The sequence below is a fragment of the Ammospiza nelsoni genome, chromosome 2 (genome assembly GCF_027579445.1).
Source record: "Ammospiza nelsoni isolate bAmmNel1 chromosome 2, bAmmNel1.pri, whole genome shotgun sequence".
Taxonomy (NCBI): Eukaryota; Metazoa; Chordata; class Aves; order Passeriformes; family Passerellidae; genus Ammospiza; species Ammospiza nelsoni.
Window position 1 is genome coordinate 40,986,406 of NC_080634.1, and position 13,816 is coordinate 41,000,221.

Below are 13,816 nucleotides of genomic sequence, written 5' to 3' on the forward strand. Positions count from 1 at the left end.
ATGATCTTCTTTTAGCCTTAGCTGTTCTTCATCTTTATTTTCTAATTCCCAGGACAAGAGCAGTGTTCAGGCAAGTTTGCTGATCTGGTGAAGAAGTGAATTGTTTAATTAAATGCTTCTTGCTCTAGTAGATCACAGTTTGGAAACAGAACAAGAAGTAGTTTGCTTAAATTGCATAAGAGAAAGCCAGATTAGGCATTAGGGTAAAAGTTTTCTGGCAGTACAGGAAAATAAGCTGTGAAGTAGTTTGCAGGAATAGGTCATGTAATTCCTACCCCTGGGTGATTTTGTAAACAGCTTATAGAGATATGTGCCAGGTTTTATGTGCAGTTGATCCTACCATGCAGCAGAAGGATGGATTGGTACCTCTCCAGTTGCCATCCAGTTTTGGGGTTTTTTGGAGTCTGTGTGTCTGTGAGGTGTTGGAGCTTAGCGTCGCATGTCTCTGATTTTAGCCATCCTTCCCTTATGGATCCATGCTTCACTGACAACCCAAATTAATTTGAATTACAAGATTTTATACTTTGTGTTTTAAATGCATTGGTGATTTTTTTTTTTATTTTGTTTATGAATCTACATGCAGACTAGAAAAGTCAGAATTGGCTTGAGAACCTCCCTATAAACTTATGAATGTTTATGAGAACTGTCTTGTTGCATATCTCATGCAAAATTGTTTTTGAAGGCAGTGGTGGGCACGTGAGCATCGCCTCAGCCACAAGGGCAGAGGTGTGTGAGTGTGAACCCTGGGGCCTAGAGGGCTGCTCCAAAGCCAAGTTGTGGCTGCTGTAATATAGATGGACCCTGCAGCATTTGGCAGGACATGGGAGAGCAGATGATGTCTGCTGCCAAAGAGAGAACCTGCAGAGCTCCCTGACCCTCTCTATCCATGCTGGTGTGGCTGGAGGTGACACAAACACCTTCCTACTGCCAAAATAGCACTTTCAGCAAGAAGTCTCTTCTATGTGGGTCTTGCCAAGTAGTGAGCTCCTAAGGAATGCAGTCTTCATGCTGCTGCCAGAGACTGGTGGGGTTTATAATCTCATTAATTTTCAGGGAAAGCCCAGGGAGCTGTAAGCATTACCCTAGATTGCAGCAGGGCTAAGGAGGTCACTCTGCCAGTTGTTGGTGCTGGGCATTAGGGAGGTTTGTTTAGACCAAGCTATGCTTTTGCTGTAAGCAAGTCTGGATATCACTTCACCTGTGACATGGATGGATTTAGGGTGACAGAAGAGGAATTTGTACCCCTTTTGGGGTATGCTGCTTGAGCAATCTCTGGCTGTAAACCCTGCATTGCAAAACCCTTGTGTCGTGTTTAGCCCTTCAGTAACTGCACTATAGATGTAAAGAGGGCCAGGCTTTAGCTGCCAGGACATCCCATCAACAGATCACCATGGACAAGCCTGTGAGCACAATAGAGTAGGTGGGAGTGCTTCTGGCTGCTGGCACTCCACTTGTTCCACCTGTGCTGAGCAGATATGCAGGAGTGAAGAAAGAACCCCTCTGTTTGGGTGCAGGCAGTGTGCTGAGTGTCAGCAGTCAATAAAATGGGGATTCCTCTTAACTGGATTTGTCCTGAGTATTTGCCCAAAGAGTGTCCACCAACATCACAGCTTGCCTAGAAATGGCCTGGGGGGTTCATGGTTAGCAGATCCCCAGTGGGTGGAAGATTTGGGGCAGCATTCCTTCCAAAAAGGGTAACTGTGTCCCAGCAATGCCTGCTGTGCACATTCCCTGCCCATCAAAGACACCATCCTTTCCCTCTTGGAAGCAAATGACCCAAGCCATGCTCAAGCTCAGTGTGTGCCTGAAGTGCTCAGGGGTCCCAGTGGCCCGGGGTGGGGTACAGTGCCCTGCAGCCTGCTGAGCCCTGTACCCCACAGCTGCGCAGGAAGCAGGCCTACGTGGAGAAGGTGGAGAAGCTGCAGCAGGCGCTGACACAGCTGCAGGCAGCCTGTGAGAAGAGGGAGCAGATGGAGCGGCGGCTGCGCACACGCCTGGAGAGAGAGCTGGACTCGCTGAGGATGCAGCAGGTGAGCACAGGGTGATATGGGAAGGACCCAGCATGGGGCCTTTGGTGTTGATTTGAACAGAGGTGGTCACTTGCAGCCTTGCCAGGTGACACCTTGTCTTTGGATTGTGATTTTTGGGCTTTCCTCCTAAACCATTCCTTTGGATAGGGTCATTGGTCACTGGAAGTGTTAATGTTGGATGGGGCTTTGAACTCATGAAGTTTTCCCTGCCCATGGCAGGAGGATTGGATTTACATGATCTTTGAAGGTCCCTTGCAACCCAAATCACTCTATGATTCTTATTCCTGATCTTCAGCAGAGGATGGGGCCGTTCTGCTGTGGGGCTCTGGATACAGTTGAACCCTGCCTGCTGCTGGGCTGAGATGTCCTGGCTCCCTTGCCCAAGGGCAGGCAGGGGAAAATGTCCTTCCATGTCTCTAGCAATGGTAGATTGTGCAAAAACCAGCTCCACACAGAAGGAGGAGAGGAAAGGTGCGGTACGTGTGAGATTCACCCCAAAAATTTTAGCTGATGTTTCATTGAAAAGGCCAAGTGGGGTGATGTGGGATTTGGTAGGACCAAGATCTAGGCCCATATTTGTTCTGTGCAATACTTGATGTGTGTGGTTCGCAGAAACTTCAACCATGACAGATCTGGAGCCAAGTGATATCATCTTCAGACAATAAATTATTTATATATCAGTCCAGTCCAGAATGGGCTAGGAGTATACCTTTGAATTTCTATGTGTGTTCCCTTGTTTTTCGGCAGCCTTGTGTCCTTAGAGGGGTATTGCTATGCTTGTATTTTATGCACAGTTACTCCTTTGTTATAACACCTTCATCCCCAAGTCACAAAGTCCAGTCATCTTGAAAAGAAAAAAAAAAAAAGAGGAGGTTGCAGGGAGAATTTCCAGGATGCAGCCCACACCAAATGCCAAATACATGGGCATTGGCCCTGGAGGAGAGTGAGCAGATATGCTAAATGTATCAGACTACAGCTTGGGGAAAAAGCAGCAACATAAGCAAAGCATGATGCTCTTGGAACTCTTGAAACTCTTGAAGCACTCACCCGTATCTGTCATCGCACGCATCTGCTACTATAACCTTTCCTTATTTATAAGCCATTAGTGGACACCAAAGCAGCTGTTACACAGAGCTTGTGCTGCCAGAAAGCAGAGGGCTGATCCTGCTGGCAGGATGCCATTGGGAAATAGCTCTACGGTCAGGGTCAGTGTCAGGAGTTTGCAGAGTCATGAAGCAGCCAGACCTGAGAGCATCCCCTTCCTTCTGGCAGCCCCAGGGCAGGGCAGGTTCCCCAGCACCCTGCCCAAGGTTTCACTTGGCTGCTGCTTCCTGCAGACCCTACTCATTCATCTCTACTCTTTCTTGCTGCCATAGAAGTGTTTTAAGTCTTTCTTGCCCAGTCCACCACAGGCTTGGTGTTCAAGTCTTCTCAGTTCCCCCTCAGCCAGCTCTCTTCCAGTTTAACAAGGGAATTACATAGAATATAACATGCTAATGCTATTTGAGAAAAGAACATCTGAGAAAAATACAATTAAAATTCAATGAATGTAAAGCTAGAACCAAGGCTGGGACAGATTGATATATTAAGTAACAGGTATGGACTGTTGCTGAAATCCTTGTCTTGCAAGTGCAGGCTATGTCTGTTCATTTTGGCAGAAAATTCTTCTGTAATTTACAGATTGTTTATTTTTAAATTATTTTGGCACCATAATTAGCAATTGGTTGTTGGGTTGGCATAATTTTCAAATGCCTGCACCCATTTCATCTAGTCAGTTTTAAGAGGAAAGATACTCTTAACTTCTTGTCTTACCTATAAGATTCGGGAGAAAATTTGGGGTATTTTTACTATTTTTATCTATACTATTTGTTTATGCGCCACATTGTTGCAAAGACTCACTTTACTTCAAAATACCTCAGTTTTTTGCTTCAGAGCTGTCTTCTCTGAGTAATCAAAGTTATAGCTACTGAAACATTTTCTCATTGCAGAGAAAAAAAGGTGATTTTCTTTTCTCATTTTTTTACCAGAGTGAGCAGAAGGGACCCAGCACACAAAGAGACAGTGAGCCAGAATCTCTTCTGTCCCTGGCTTGCTGGTAGCTGAGTCCAAATGGCAAATCTTCCTTATCACTGACACACTAATTGGGACCAGTAAACAAACCCTTCCAGTCAGCCCTGCAGGCTCAGTGTGCAGGGCTGGCAGATGTTTTGACTCAGAAGCTTCTGTGATGTTCCAGAATACCATCTGTAGACCAGGATCACACTTCCAAAATACTACCTTCCTGACAGAGGTTTGACAATATTTTTGCAGGAGCAGTGTCACAGCCATTGATTCCAAGGGCCACTCCATACTGCATTTCCAGAAAGCATCTTCCAAACATGTTGTTACTGCACCAGAGGCAAAGGCTGCCGGCCTTTCCTGGTATCTCTAGTTTCAATTGTACAGCTTTGCCAGTGGAACCTCAAGGTGCAGCATGAATGAGAAGTCCGTGCTCCTGAGACATGGTTTCCTCTTCAGCACAATATCATTCACCATGGAGTATAACAAATCTCTTGCATTTATGAAAAATTAATTTATTTCTACTGAGTTCTCCCAGAGCTTCATGCCTCTCCCCTCATTGTGCACTCATCCCTCTGCTGAGCCAAGGACTGGATCTCCCTCTGCCTCCCTATCAGCAGTGAGAGGAGCTCAGGGTAGCTACCCATGCTGCTTAGGTGACTTAAATTAAAGTGCTGTAACTGGGTGGAATAAATCCTGCCTGGACAAGCACTTTTCTTGCAGCATAGATGGAAACAGTTATGCACCCATTGCTGCTTGTCAGCATCCCATGGGAGCCACCCCACAGGTGCCTGGGAATCTTCTGCCCCTCTAGTTAGAAAGTTAGCTGTTACACCATGGAAAGCATCCCCTGAGGGCACAAGAGAACTAATGTGCCAGAAGGGACAAGCTTAAATGCATGGCTGGGATAATTTCCCAGCTGCTGTTTTAAACAGGGTACATGTAACTAGGTCACAAGGTGCTTTTTTTCAGCTTAATATATAAACCTTCTGATAATAACTGCCTGTCCATACTTAGCACTGCCCAGCCATGGGCATGGAGTCCCAGCAAGAAAAGTATTTTTTAAAGCTTCATTGCTTCTTTAACTACCAATTTTTTTTTTCCCTACTTTTCCCTTGGCTTGGGTTATCCCAGGAAATCTCTGCACATCCAGGGTAGCAGCCAAATCCCTGCTTCTGTCAGCATGGTCTGGGGAAGTGTGTGCTAGGGCTGCACATATGGTCAATGTGCCTGTTCTCCTGCAAGCTAAGGGATTTAGCCTGGGATTTTCACCTGGCTCTGTCAAAAGACATGGGGATGTGTCTTTCTATGTGCCATAAAACTGAGGAAAAAAGGGTCAGCATGCCATGCTTGGCAGGGCATGAATATCTGTCACTGTTTCCACTGGCAGAGGCAGGGCAGCTACCAGGCAAGCAGCCTTCCAGAGCATAATGCCCCAGCCCTGATGGAGCTGGTGCGGGAGAAGGAGGAGAGGATCCTGGCCTTGGAAGCTGACATGACCAAGTGGGAGCAGAAGTACCTGGAGGAGAGTACGATCCGGCACTTTGCCATGAACGCTGCAGCCACAGCTGCCACAGAGAGGTAAGATGGCCTTGCTGCCAGCAGGCAGCTCTGTTCACATGGACAGCATGGCAAAATAGTACAGAATGGATGTTGTCTTGAGGGTGGATGTTGCTTGCCTTGCTCTGCTGAGTCACAGTGCCAGGGTTAATGCACTTCTCCTGGGTGTCATGCCTGTGAGATGGAATAGTTGCTTGAGACAGGATTTGTCCTTCTGACTGGGTCCAAAGGCTTATCAAATCTAGGCATCAAATTGAAGCAATGCCCTCTGGGAGTCTCTCTGGGTGCTAAATTACACAGCACAGGTAAGGCAGCTCCTGCCAGTATCCCAGCAGAGTGAGCAGGGACATGGTATATGGCTGCATCCATCCCCTGTCCTGCAACAAGATTGTTTAACCTAGTTTCAAAAACCTGTAGTAAGGGAAATTTTATTGCCTAAATAACCCTTTTCACCACTTCATTAATCTTCAAACTAAAATGTTTTTCCTGATAGCTAAGCTAAACTTCTTCACTGCAAATTACCTCCATTGATTCTTGTCCTTCCCAGGCATACAGGATGAACAACTGACCACTGTTGATGTTTAAATAGTCTTGTAAATATTGGAAGACAGATATTCCCTGTATTTTCCCTGGTCCGAACTAGCTTCCTCCCCTCAGCCATTCCTGAATCCTCTAGTGTAAACCTTTTCCCATTCACATTGTTTGTGTCTGGATATGTCTCCAGTTTGTCTGTGTCAAAGTGTGGTGGCCAAAAGCACAAAAGGCAGTGACACTTCCCAGTGGTCAGGAGGATGGGATAGTTAACTTCTCAACCCAGTTTCTTAGGAACCAAATCCCCAGGAAACATCCTAAAGTGAGTTTTCCCTTTGAAAGGTGTTCAAATGTGTGACTCAGGATGGACTTTCCTTTCACACTCCACTCTAGGCAGCAATTACTGCGCTGTTTTTCAATTTCCAAAGTGTTGAGCTTTGTTACTGGTTCATGATGTAGTCTTGTTGACTTGGAATCTGGTGCGTGGGTCCCTCTGTCTGACCCTCTCCTTCTGGGTGGCTGTTATCCCTGTGTGGGTCATGATTCCAGCATGCTCTCTGTTCCTTTAACCCAGTTAAATGAATGGCATGAACCACCCAGCCCAAGCCAAGAGTAGCCTGGTACAGGATACCCGATGCCAGGTATCCATCTGCTTGATGGACAGCATTCCTGGCTTGCTCTTTGAGCATGGGTTTGGGGTTTTCTTTGCAAGTTTCAATGTCACTTGCAAAAGGCAGCCTCACAGTCTGAGGAGCCTGACTGACCGTGGTGAACCCTTTGCCAGGGATGCCTCGGCCCCGAGCCACTCGCACAACGGCAGCTACGGCGAGGCGGCGCTGGAGGTGCGGGGCTGGCAGGAGGAGGAGGAGATCGTGCAAGCCAACCGCCGCTGCCAGGACATGGAGTACACGTAAGGGATATGCCTTGCCATTCCTGCTTCTTGTGGGGTTGGGGCTGGGTTCACATAAACCACGATGCCCTTCTGGTTCCTTCCTACATGCCTGGAAAGGATGGGCTTGGCTTCACTTTGACTTAGTTTTGATCTTCAGCATTCAAACAGGGATTAAAGAATTGTCATAACTTCCTCCCTACCTTCCTGTTAAGCCTTCTGTGGCAAACCCAACATTTTTACAAAGCAGAGGCTGTTCCACTATTAAAAGTAGTCTGGCATATAAGGACATAAATTTGCAGACACTTTTATAAAAAAGGTGTATGTGTTGCTGTGGAAAATACCAGTGATTGTTTTTACTGGGTTTGGGTTTTGTTTTTCACTCACAGATGCAAGCTAATCCTGCTTCCAAGGAAGTAGTGGAGTTTTGCCACTGCCTTCATAAATATAGATTAGCATTTTATGTTTAAATTGCTCATTAAACGTGTGATGATGAAAACGAATGCTTTTACTGCTTCACAAAATGCACCCGCATTGCATTATATATTGTACAGCACAGTCAGGCTAGTAATTTGACTGTCAAAGTGTACAGATTTTTGCAAAACATAGTTTTGTAGTTGTTCAGTATGATTTGGTGCTAATGATTTCTGGAAAAGAGTTCAGGTAATCCCATTTTTTTAGTGATTTGAGAGTCTTTAGAGTCTAAAGGGTATGAGAGAAGTAGTGAGCTGTGAGCTTTGCTCAGCTCTGAATACCATGTGCTGGTTGTTTATGCAGCAGGGAGGGAGAAGGAAGAGCCTAGACCATCTCTTAGAGAAACCAACAGGAGTTCACTTCAGCAGGTCTTTTTACTCCATCTGATAACAGACCTGAATCCTGGGGTTAACTCAGTCTGCCAAAGCATAGTTTCCAGATTTGGCCCCAATGCATTACAGGGGTGAAAATTGCCTATGTGTTTGTATTGTAAATGTAGCAAGGTGCAGCCTGGTCAGGATTGCCCACTGCTCCTGCTGGGTTAGTAAAACCATAGCATAGATGGGTTCAGTTAACCTTGCAGAAAAGTTTTGGCTTAATAGCTAGAAATGCTGTCTGTTTTGAAGTGCCTGGTTATCCTTGGAGGAACTGCTGGGAGCTGTCTTGCCCAAGTATCCAAAAGCAGACAGGACAGAGCAGCAGGGCATCTGCCTGGGCACCTCCCTCCAGGTGTGGAGACCTGCCCATATGAATGTTTTTTCCATTCCTGTAAGCAGAGCATTCATATTTTGGCAGAATAAAGAATCTCCACGCCAAAATAATTGAGAAGGATGCCATGATCAAGGTCCTTCAGCAGCGGTCACGGAAGGACCCTGGCAAAGCTGACAGCGCCAGCCTGCGTCCGGCTCGCTCCGTGCCCTCCATCGCCGCCGCTGCCGGCACGCACTCGCGCCAGACCTCGCTCACCAGCAACCAGATAGCTGAGGAGAGGAAGGAGGAAAAGCTCTGGAAGGGAAGCATAGGTGAGTTCAGCTTTTGCTTAAGCTTTGGTTCATCCGTCGCTTCATCCTAGTCCTTCTGCTTGAGCTTAGCCAAAGTGTCTTGGCACACATTGCCCTGACAGATCATATCCAGAGCACCTTCCATGGGCAGAATGTGTCCTTGTGCTTAAGTAAAAAACCATTCTTTAACCTTGCATCGTACCTTAATTACATTTTAAATCATATTAAATCAGTCTGATGATAGAAAGCCATAGTTGAGGGAAGACCTCCCAAATACAAGCACATAATGTTTGCAACTTTGTGGGAGTAAATAACAAATTTGGGCTAGAAATGAAGCCTGAATAAAGTTAATCAAGAGGGTAGGATCTGTTTGGATAGGACAGCATGATGTGATGTGGCAGATAAATGGGTAAATCAATGCAGGACTGCCTGTTGTTTGGGACCACATAGGATGGGGTTGTGGAGGTGTGCAAGGCAGTGTCGGGAGTAAGTGCCACTGGGATGGATGTGCAGGAGGGGAGGCAGAGAGGGGAAGCTGCTTTCAAAAAGCTGTTTTGTAGGAAAGTACCATGTGGATGCCAGAAAAAGCAGCATCAAGGGAAAAAGCTAAGCTGAGCTAAATGACTGGAGCCATACCCAGCATCTTGTAGCTCCAGGGTGGGATGGGGGACAGCACGTGCATTTGAGCCAGGATGTGACTGACCTCTCTGTGTTTTCAGGGCTGCTCTTGGGAAAAGAGCACCATGACCACCCATCAGGCCCCTCTCTGCCTCCTCCTCTGCCCTCCTTGTCCTGCATGCCCGTCCCAGCGCCGGCAGCCTCCCACGCCAAGACAGGCAGCAAGGACAGCAGCACCCAGACGGACAAAACCGCGGAGCTCTTCTGGCCCGCCACCGCCTCCTTCCCCGGCCGGGGACGCCTGGGTGCCACCCCGGCACACAGCCCAGCCCCACGGCCCCTGGGGACACGAGTGGCCAGCGAGAAACTGGGTGAGCTCTGCCAGATCCCTGCCAGTGCAAAATGTCAGCACCCCCGGGGCTATCAGCAATCCCAGAGACACATCAGTATTAATGGGGCAAGGTGTGGGTATGTGTTGCTGCCACAGTGTGTAAGGTGTGGTGGAGGTTTCTTCAGGGAAAATAAAACTGTAGAGAGAGAACTTTCTAAGGCTGCCCAGGGTGACTTTGCAGAGCTTTGTGCTCAGCAGCTTCTGTAAAGCTCTGTTCATCTGTGGCAGGTTAGATATTTATGCTGCTTGATATAAAATTTAGAATTTCACACCTTGAAAACTGTCCCCACCTGCTCAAAATCTTCTCTTTTGTTTCAACTGAAAGCATGGTTGGTTAAAACCACCATTTTCTCCCTAATTTTTAAAGAAAAGCTGGGGGCAATAGAAGGAGAAAGTGGAGACCTTTTTTTTAGGAGGGGTGAAGAAGTACAATTTTAGTTATTTTTGAAAGGTGGAAGCTGCTGGTTTGCAGCCCTAGCAAAGGAGATATTTATTTTATGCATGTTATTTTGAAAGAGCCTGTTTCTTACACATTCATCTCCTCTCAAAAGCAAGTTTTCCCTCTAAAAACATGCTATGTATCATTAAAGGGCTGACTGTCACAGAACTAGATGGTCTTTAGCATCCCTTCCAACCCAGACCATTCTATGGTTTAAGCTAAAGAGGTTCTTTGGTGTGTATCTCTTAAATACCGCCTTGGGGTCTGTGCACACCGACATACCTGCTGTTATTGTGTGGGGAATTCAGCATCACATATTCTTAGTGTCCTGAACAAATATGGCTTTCAATATGTAGGGTGTACAGGTCATACATGCCCCACCCTCAAGGAATGGGTTGATATTTGCTTTGAACAACTTGAATTTGGACTGAAGACCAACTTTCCCTTCTTTCCATTGCAGAGAACTCCAGCCACGGGAAGCTGCCTGACAGCAAAGGCAGAGTGAGCAGCCTGCTCCACAAGCCTGAGTTTCCAGATACAGACATGATGGAAGTCCTCATCTGAGCAGAGGACAGCATCTCTGGGGTTTTGTGTGTGTACAGCCAGGCCCAAGATGGTCCTCGGTGTGCCAACCTTGAAAACTAACCCTGAGAGTCTGAAAAAAGACAAAGTTTATTCCCAAATTGAAGCTAGAGTCTGACACGTTGAGACTTTTCACCAGGCGAGAAGTCAAGAGCACTGAAGAGGAGTGATGAAATGAACGTCTGACGTTTTCTGAACAGAAAGGGTCGTTGAAAATGGAAAGTGGTGTAAGAAAGGGAGTGTTGAGGAAAAAGGAAACTGTGTTTTCTGGCATAAAGAGAAAGTAGTGAAGTTACAGACTGGTTGCACGCTGCTGCTCTGTTTTCCTGCCTCAGCAACCAGGACAGGGAGTGAAATCCTGTCTCTTTGGAGGCCAGAGAAAGTTTCTGAATAATCCAGGAAAAACTTGCATCTTCCTCCATATCAATGCATTTCTCAAAGGTTTCAGTCTCAAAAATTTCACTTCTTAATTTTTGTGAATAATTGGACTGTAGATGTACATGGCAGGTTCTTGTATTTGTTTGAAGTGGCATTGGCATGGCTTTCCTGGGCAGGCAGGTCAGGTGCCTCTTTCCTGGCCGGACAAGTGTTTCTCTTGGAGCTGAATTTACAGTACAAATATTCATGTCTTGCAACCTCAGAGCTTGCTGAGACTTCTTTTTTTGATAGGAGCAGTTGTTGGCTGGAATTCTCCCGGTGGATGAATGCAGAAGGGGGAGGGGGGACCCTGCTGAAGCAAACCCTGTTGTAACCATAGGAAAGTTTCAGGAGGGAAAGTTAGGGGAGGATCCCAGCAGCTCCCTAAAGGGCTGTGAGTTAGAGTTCCTTCAAAGGGAAGCTGCATGGGTTTGTTTTTAGAGGAGTTAAGCTGGGTTGCCATGTGAGATCAGAAGATACCTCTTTCTGGGCAGTGGTTCATCGTGTTTGAAGAGTCAGTGTATTTGTTGGTATTCTTATACTCAGTGTATAAGAACTTTCAATTCTTATAGCCAAATCCTAGCTTCGAGCATACAAACCTGCTGTTCAAGCTGATGTGGTACTTAGACATTAAGGAGTGCAGGAGCAGGCGGGGAAGGGTTTAACTGCAAAGCAGTACGTGAGCATCATGTGTTTTCTGTGCTGAGCTGCGGTTTCTTTTCACCTTATTTTACCCAGGGTGGAACATTTCTTATTTTCAGCCTTGTCCCTCCTGAATTCAGTAGGAGGCAGCCAGCTCACCCGCTGTGTTACTCGTGGCTTCATGCACTGCACATGCTGATGGGGAAATTTTCCTCCATGAGGCATTTCTGTATTGGCTTTGCAGTTCCTGCTTGTGGTGCACTTTAAGGAGAGCTTAACTTTGGGAAAAGGAGCAATGGGATCTAATGTGAAGCTGCTCAGAGTGGAAAAGTGATGGGTGCTAGAAGTAATCGTGCACTCAGGGCTGGCTCGAGGTCACCTCTTCCCGTAGGCAACAAATCAGAGCCCTTGACTGTTGAGAACACCAGGCATTTTAAACTCTGCTTTTGCCAAAAACTGAAGCCCTTGTGAACTCAAAGCCTTCACAGGCCAGAGCCTTGTGCTCTGTACTGCCTGGCTGATACCTTTTGTTTTTAAAAAGAACAAAATTGCTATGTTAAAGCTATGCACTTATTTTTGCCTGTACCTAGAATTAGACGTATGTTGTTGTCACCCTCTTTCTGAGTTTCGCACTTGTTAAACAAAGTAGTGGTAGGTAGGTTGTGCAGGAAGCACACTGTGTGTTTCAAGTATTAGCAGCTTTGCATTGTGAAACCAAAGGTGTAAAACCCTTGGAAGATGTTATGCAGCTTAATATATGCCTTGTAAGATAATTTTTTCCTCTCTAAAGTTAATTTAAATGTTGTAATTGTTTGCATAAAAGCCGGGACCGCGTGTGACATCACCACTGACCACTTTCATGGCTCTTCCTCAAGCATCTGGGGTAGGAATGGGGCAAGAGAGAGACAAATCAAGGGAATACAAGTAAAATGTTGGTGAATTTTTAATGGCATCACTTTTTATCCAAGAAATAAGGATACCCAGGTGCTTGGAAGTCCCTAAGCATTTTGTTACCAGCTGTAATATTTATTTTGCTGAAACTCTTCAGTAAAGTGTGTGCAGGCAGACAGTGAGGCATCCAGGAGAAACAGTGCTGGATCAGCATGGATCAGCTCTCAGTTATGTTTGGTAGTGGTTCAGCTCGAGTTCTCCAAGTCAGCTAGAGTACAGCACTCCTCCTTGGGGAGAGCACAGTCTCTCCAGGTGCTGCTATCCAAAGCTAGCTTTACACTTGATGCTGCCCCAGATATAGGAAACTCTTAGAGACAGTGTGTGTGCAACACCTCAGATAAACCAAATTCTCACCAATTCTGTTGAACTCAAGAGATGTTCGTTTTCCTGGAGGGAAGGTCTGGAGGAGTGGTGTGTCTCCCTCCAGCCCAAGCACTCACAGGACTTGGATGGAGTACTACTGCCATATGTCAGCCCCGCTGAGCTGAGCGGCCCAGCTCCATTTGTGCTGGCTTTCCCAGCTCTTTGAACTGTTTTGTGTTTTTGGGAAACTGTGCTGTAGCCATTCCAGGTGATGTCAGTGGTAACTAGTTGTAAAATACTGTCATTTTTTATTGCTGTTGGTTGTATAGAGAAGTTTGTGTACAGTGTTTTACAGCTGGAGGGTGATTTGTACATAGGGGGGGAAATGAAGGATGTTATGTGTCACCCCCAGCAAATGTTGATATTGTTGGTCAGCCAAAGATTTCTTATTCTTTGCTGTTTAAATTTGTGCCTTACTATTGTAGATAATAAATGTATAAACATGTTTATTTTCTCACTTTTCCAGTGTGAATACATTCAGTCCTCCAGAAGAAAGAACTTAAAAAAAAATCTTGAGTCTTTGCAAACAATGTGTTAGGACTAAGAGGGGATACCTCAGGGACTTTTAAGGTTGCATCTTCTCCATTTTTCACATGTGTTAATGAAAGGCCCCACAGCAGGTGACACCAGTAGGTGTATGTGGGCATGAAATCTGTGGGTCTCCAAGACAGAGGATCAAACTGGGAGCTTGCCCAAGCAAGAGGAGCATGATTTTAGAGATGATCAAGAAGAGATATGATTTTAGTGAATTGTCTTCACTGGAAGGAAATGAGAGGGGAAACTTAATGAGATACTTTGATGAAGATATTAATATTTTTCAGGCCTATGTTCCTGCTAAGCATAGACCTCACACTGATTTTTTTTTTAATT

General features: G+C 46.0%; 1 protein-coding gene across 1 annotated transcript in view; it reads left to right on the top strand.

The window, feature by feature from the left end:
- The window catches only part of AMOTL1 (angiomotin like 1), a 54,446-nt gene extending 41,046 nt beyond the window's left edge, over positions 1–13,400 (top strand). Inside the window, exons 8-13 of the mRNA XM_059466473.1 lie at positions 1,881–2,030; positions 5,479–5,669; positions 6,964–7,089; positions 8,338–8,564; positions 9,263–9,532; positions 10,452–13,400. Of these exons, the coding sequence (XP_059322456.1) occupies positions 1,881–2,030; positions 5,479–5,669; positions 6,964–7,089; positions 8,338–8,564; positions 9,263–9,532; positions 10,452–10,555 (1,068 nt within the window). The 3' untranslated portion in view covers positions 10,556–13,400. The remainder of the gene's footprint in view (positions 1–1,880; positions 2,031–5,478; positions 5,670–6,963; positions 7,090–8,337; positions 8,565–9,262; positions 9,533–10,451) is intronic.
- The last annotated feature ends 416 nt before the right edge of the window (positions 13,401–13,816 follow it).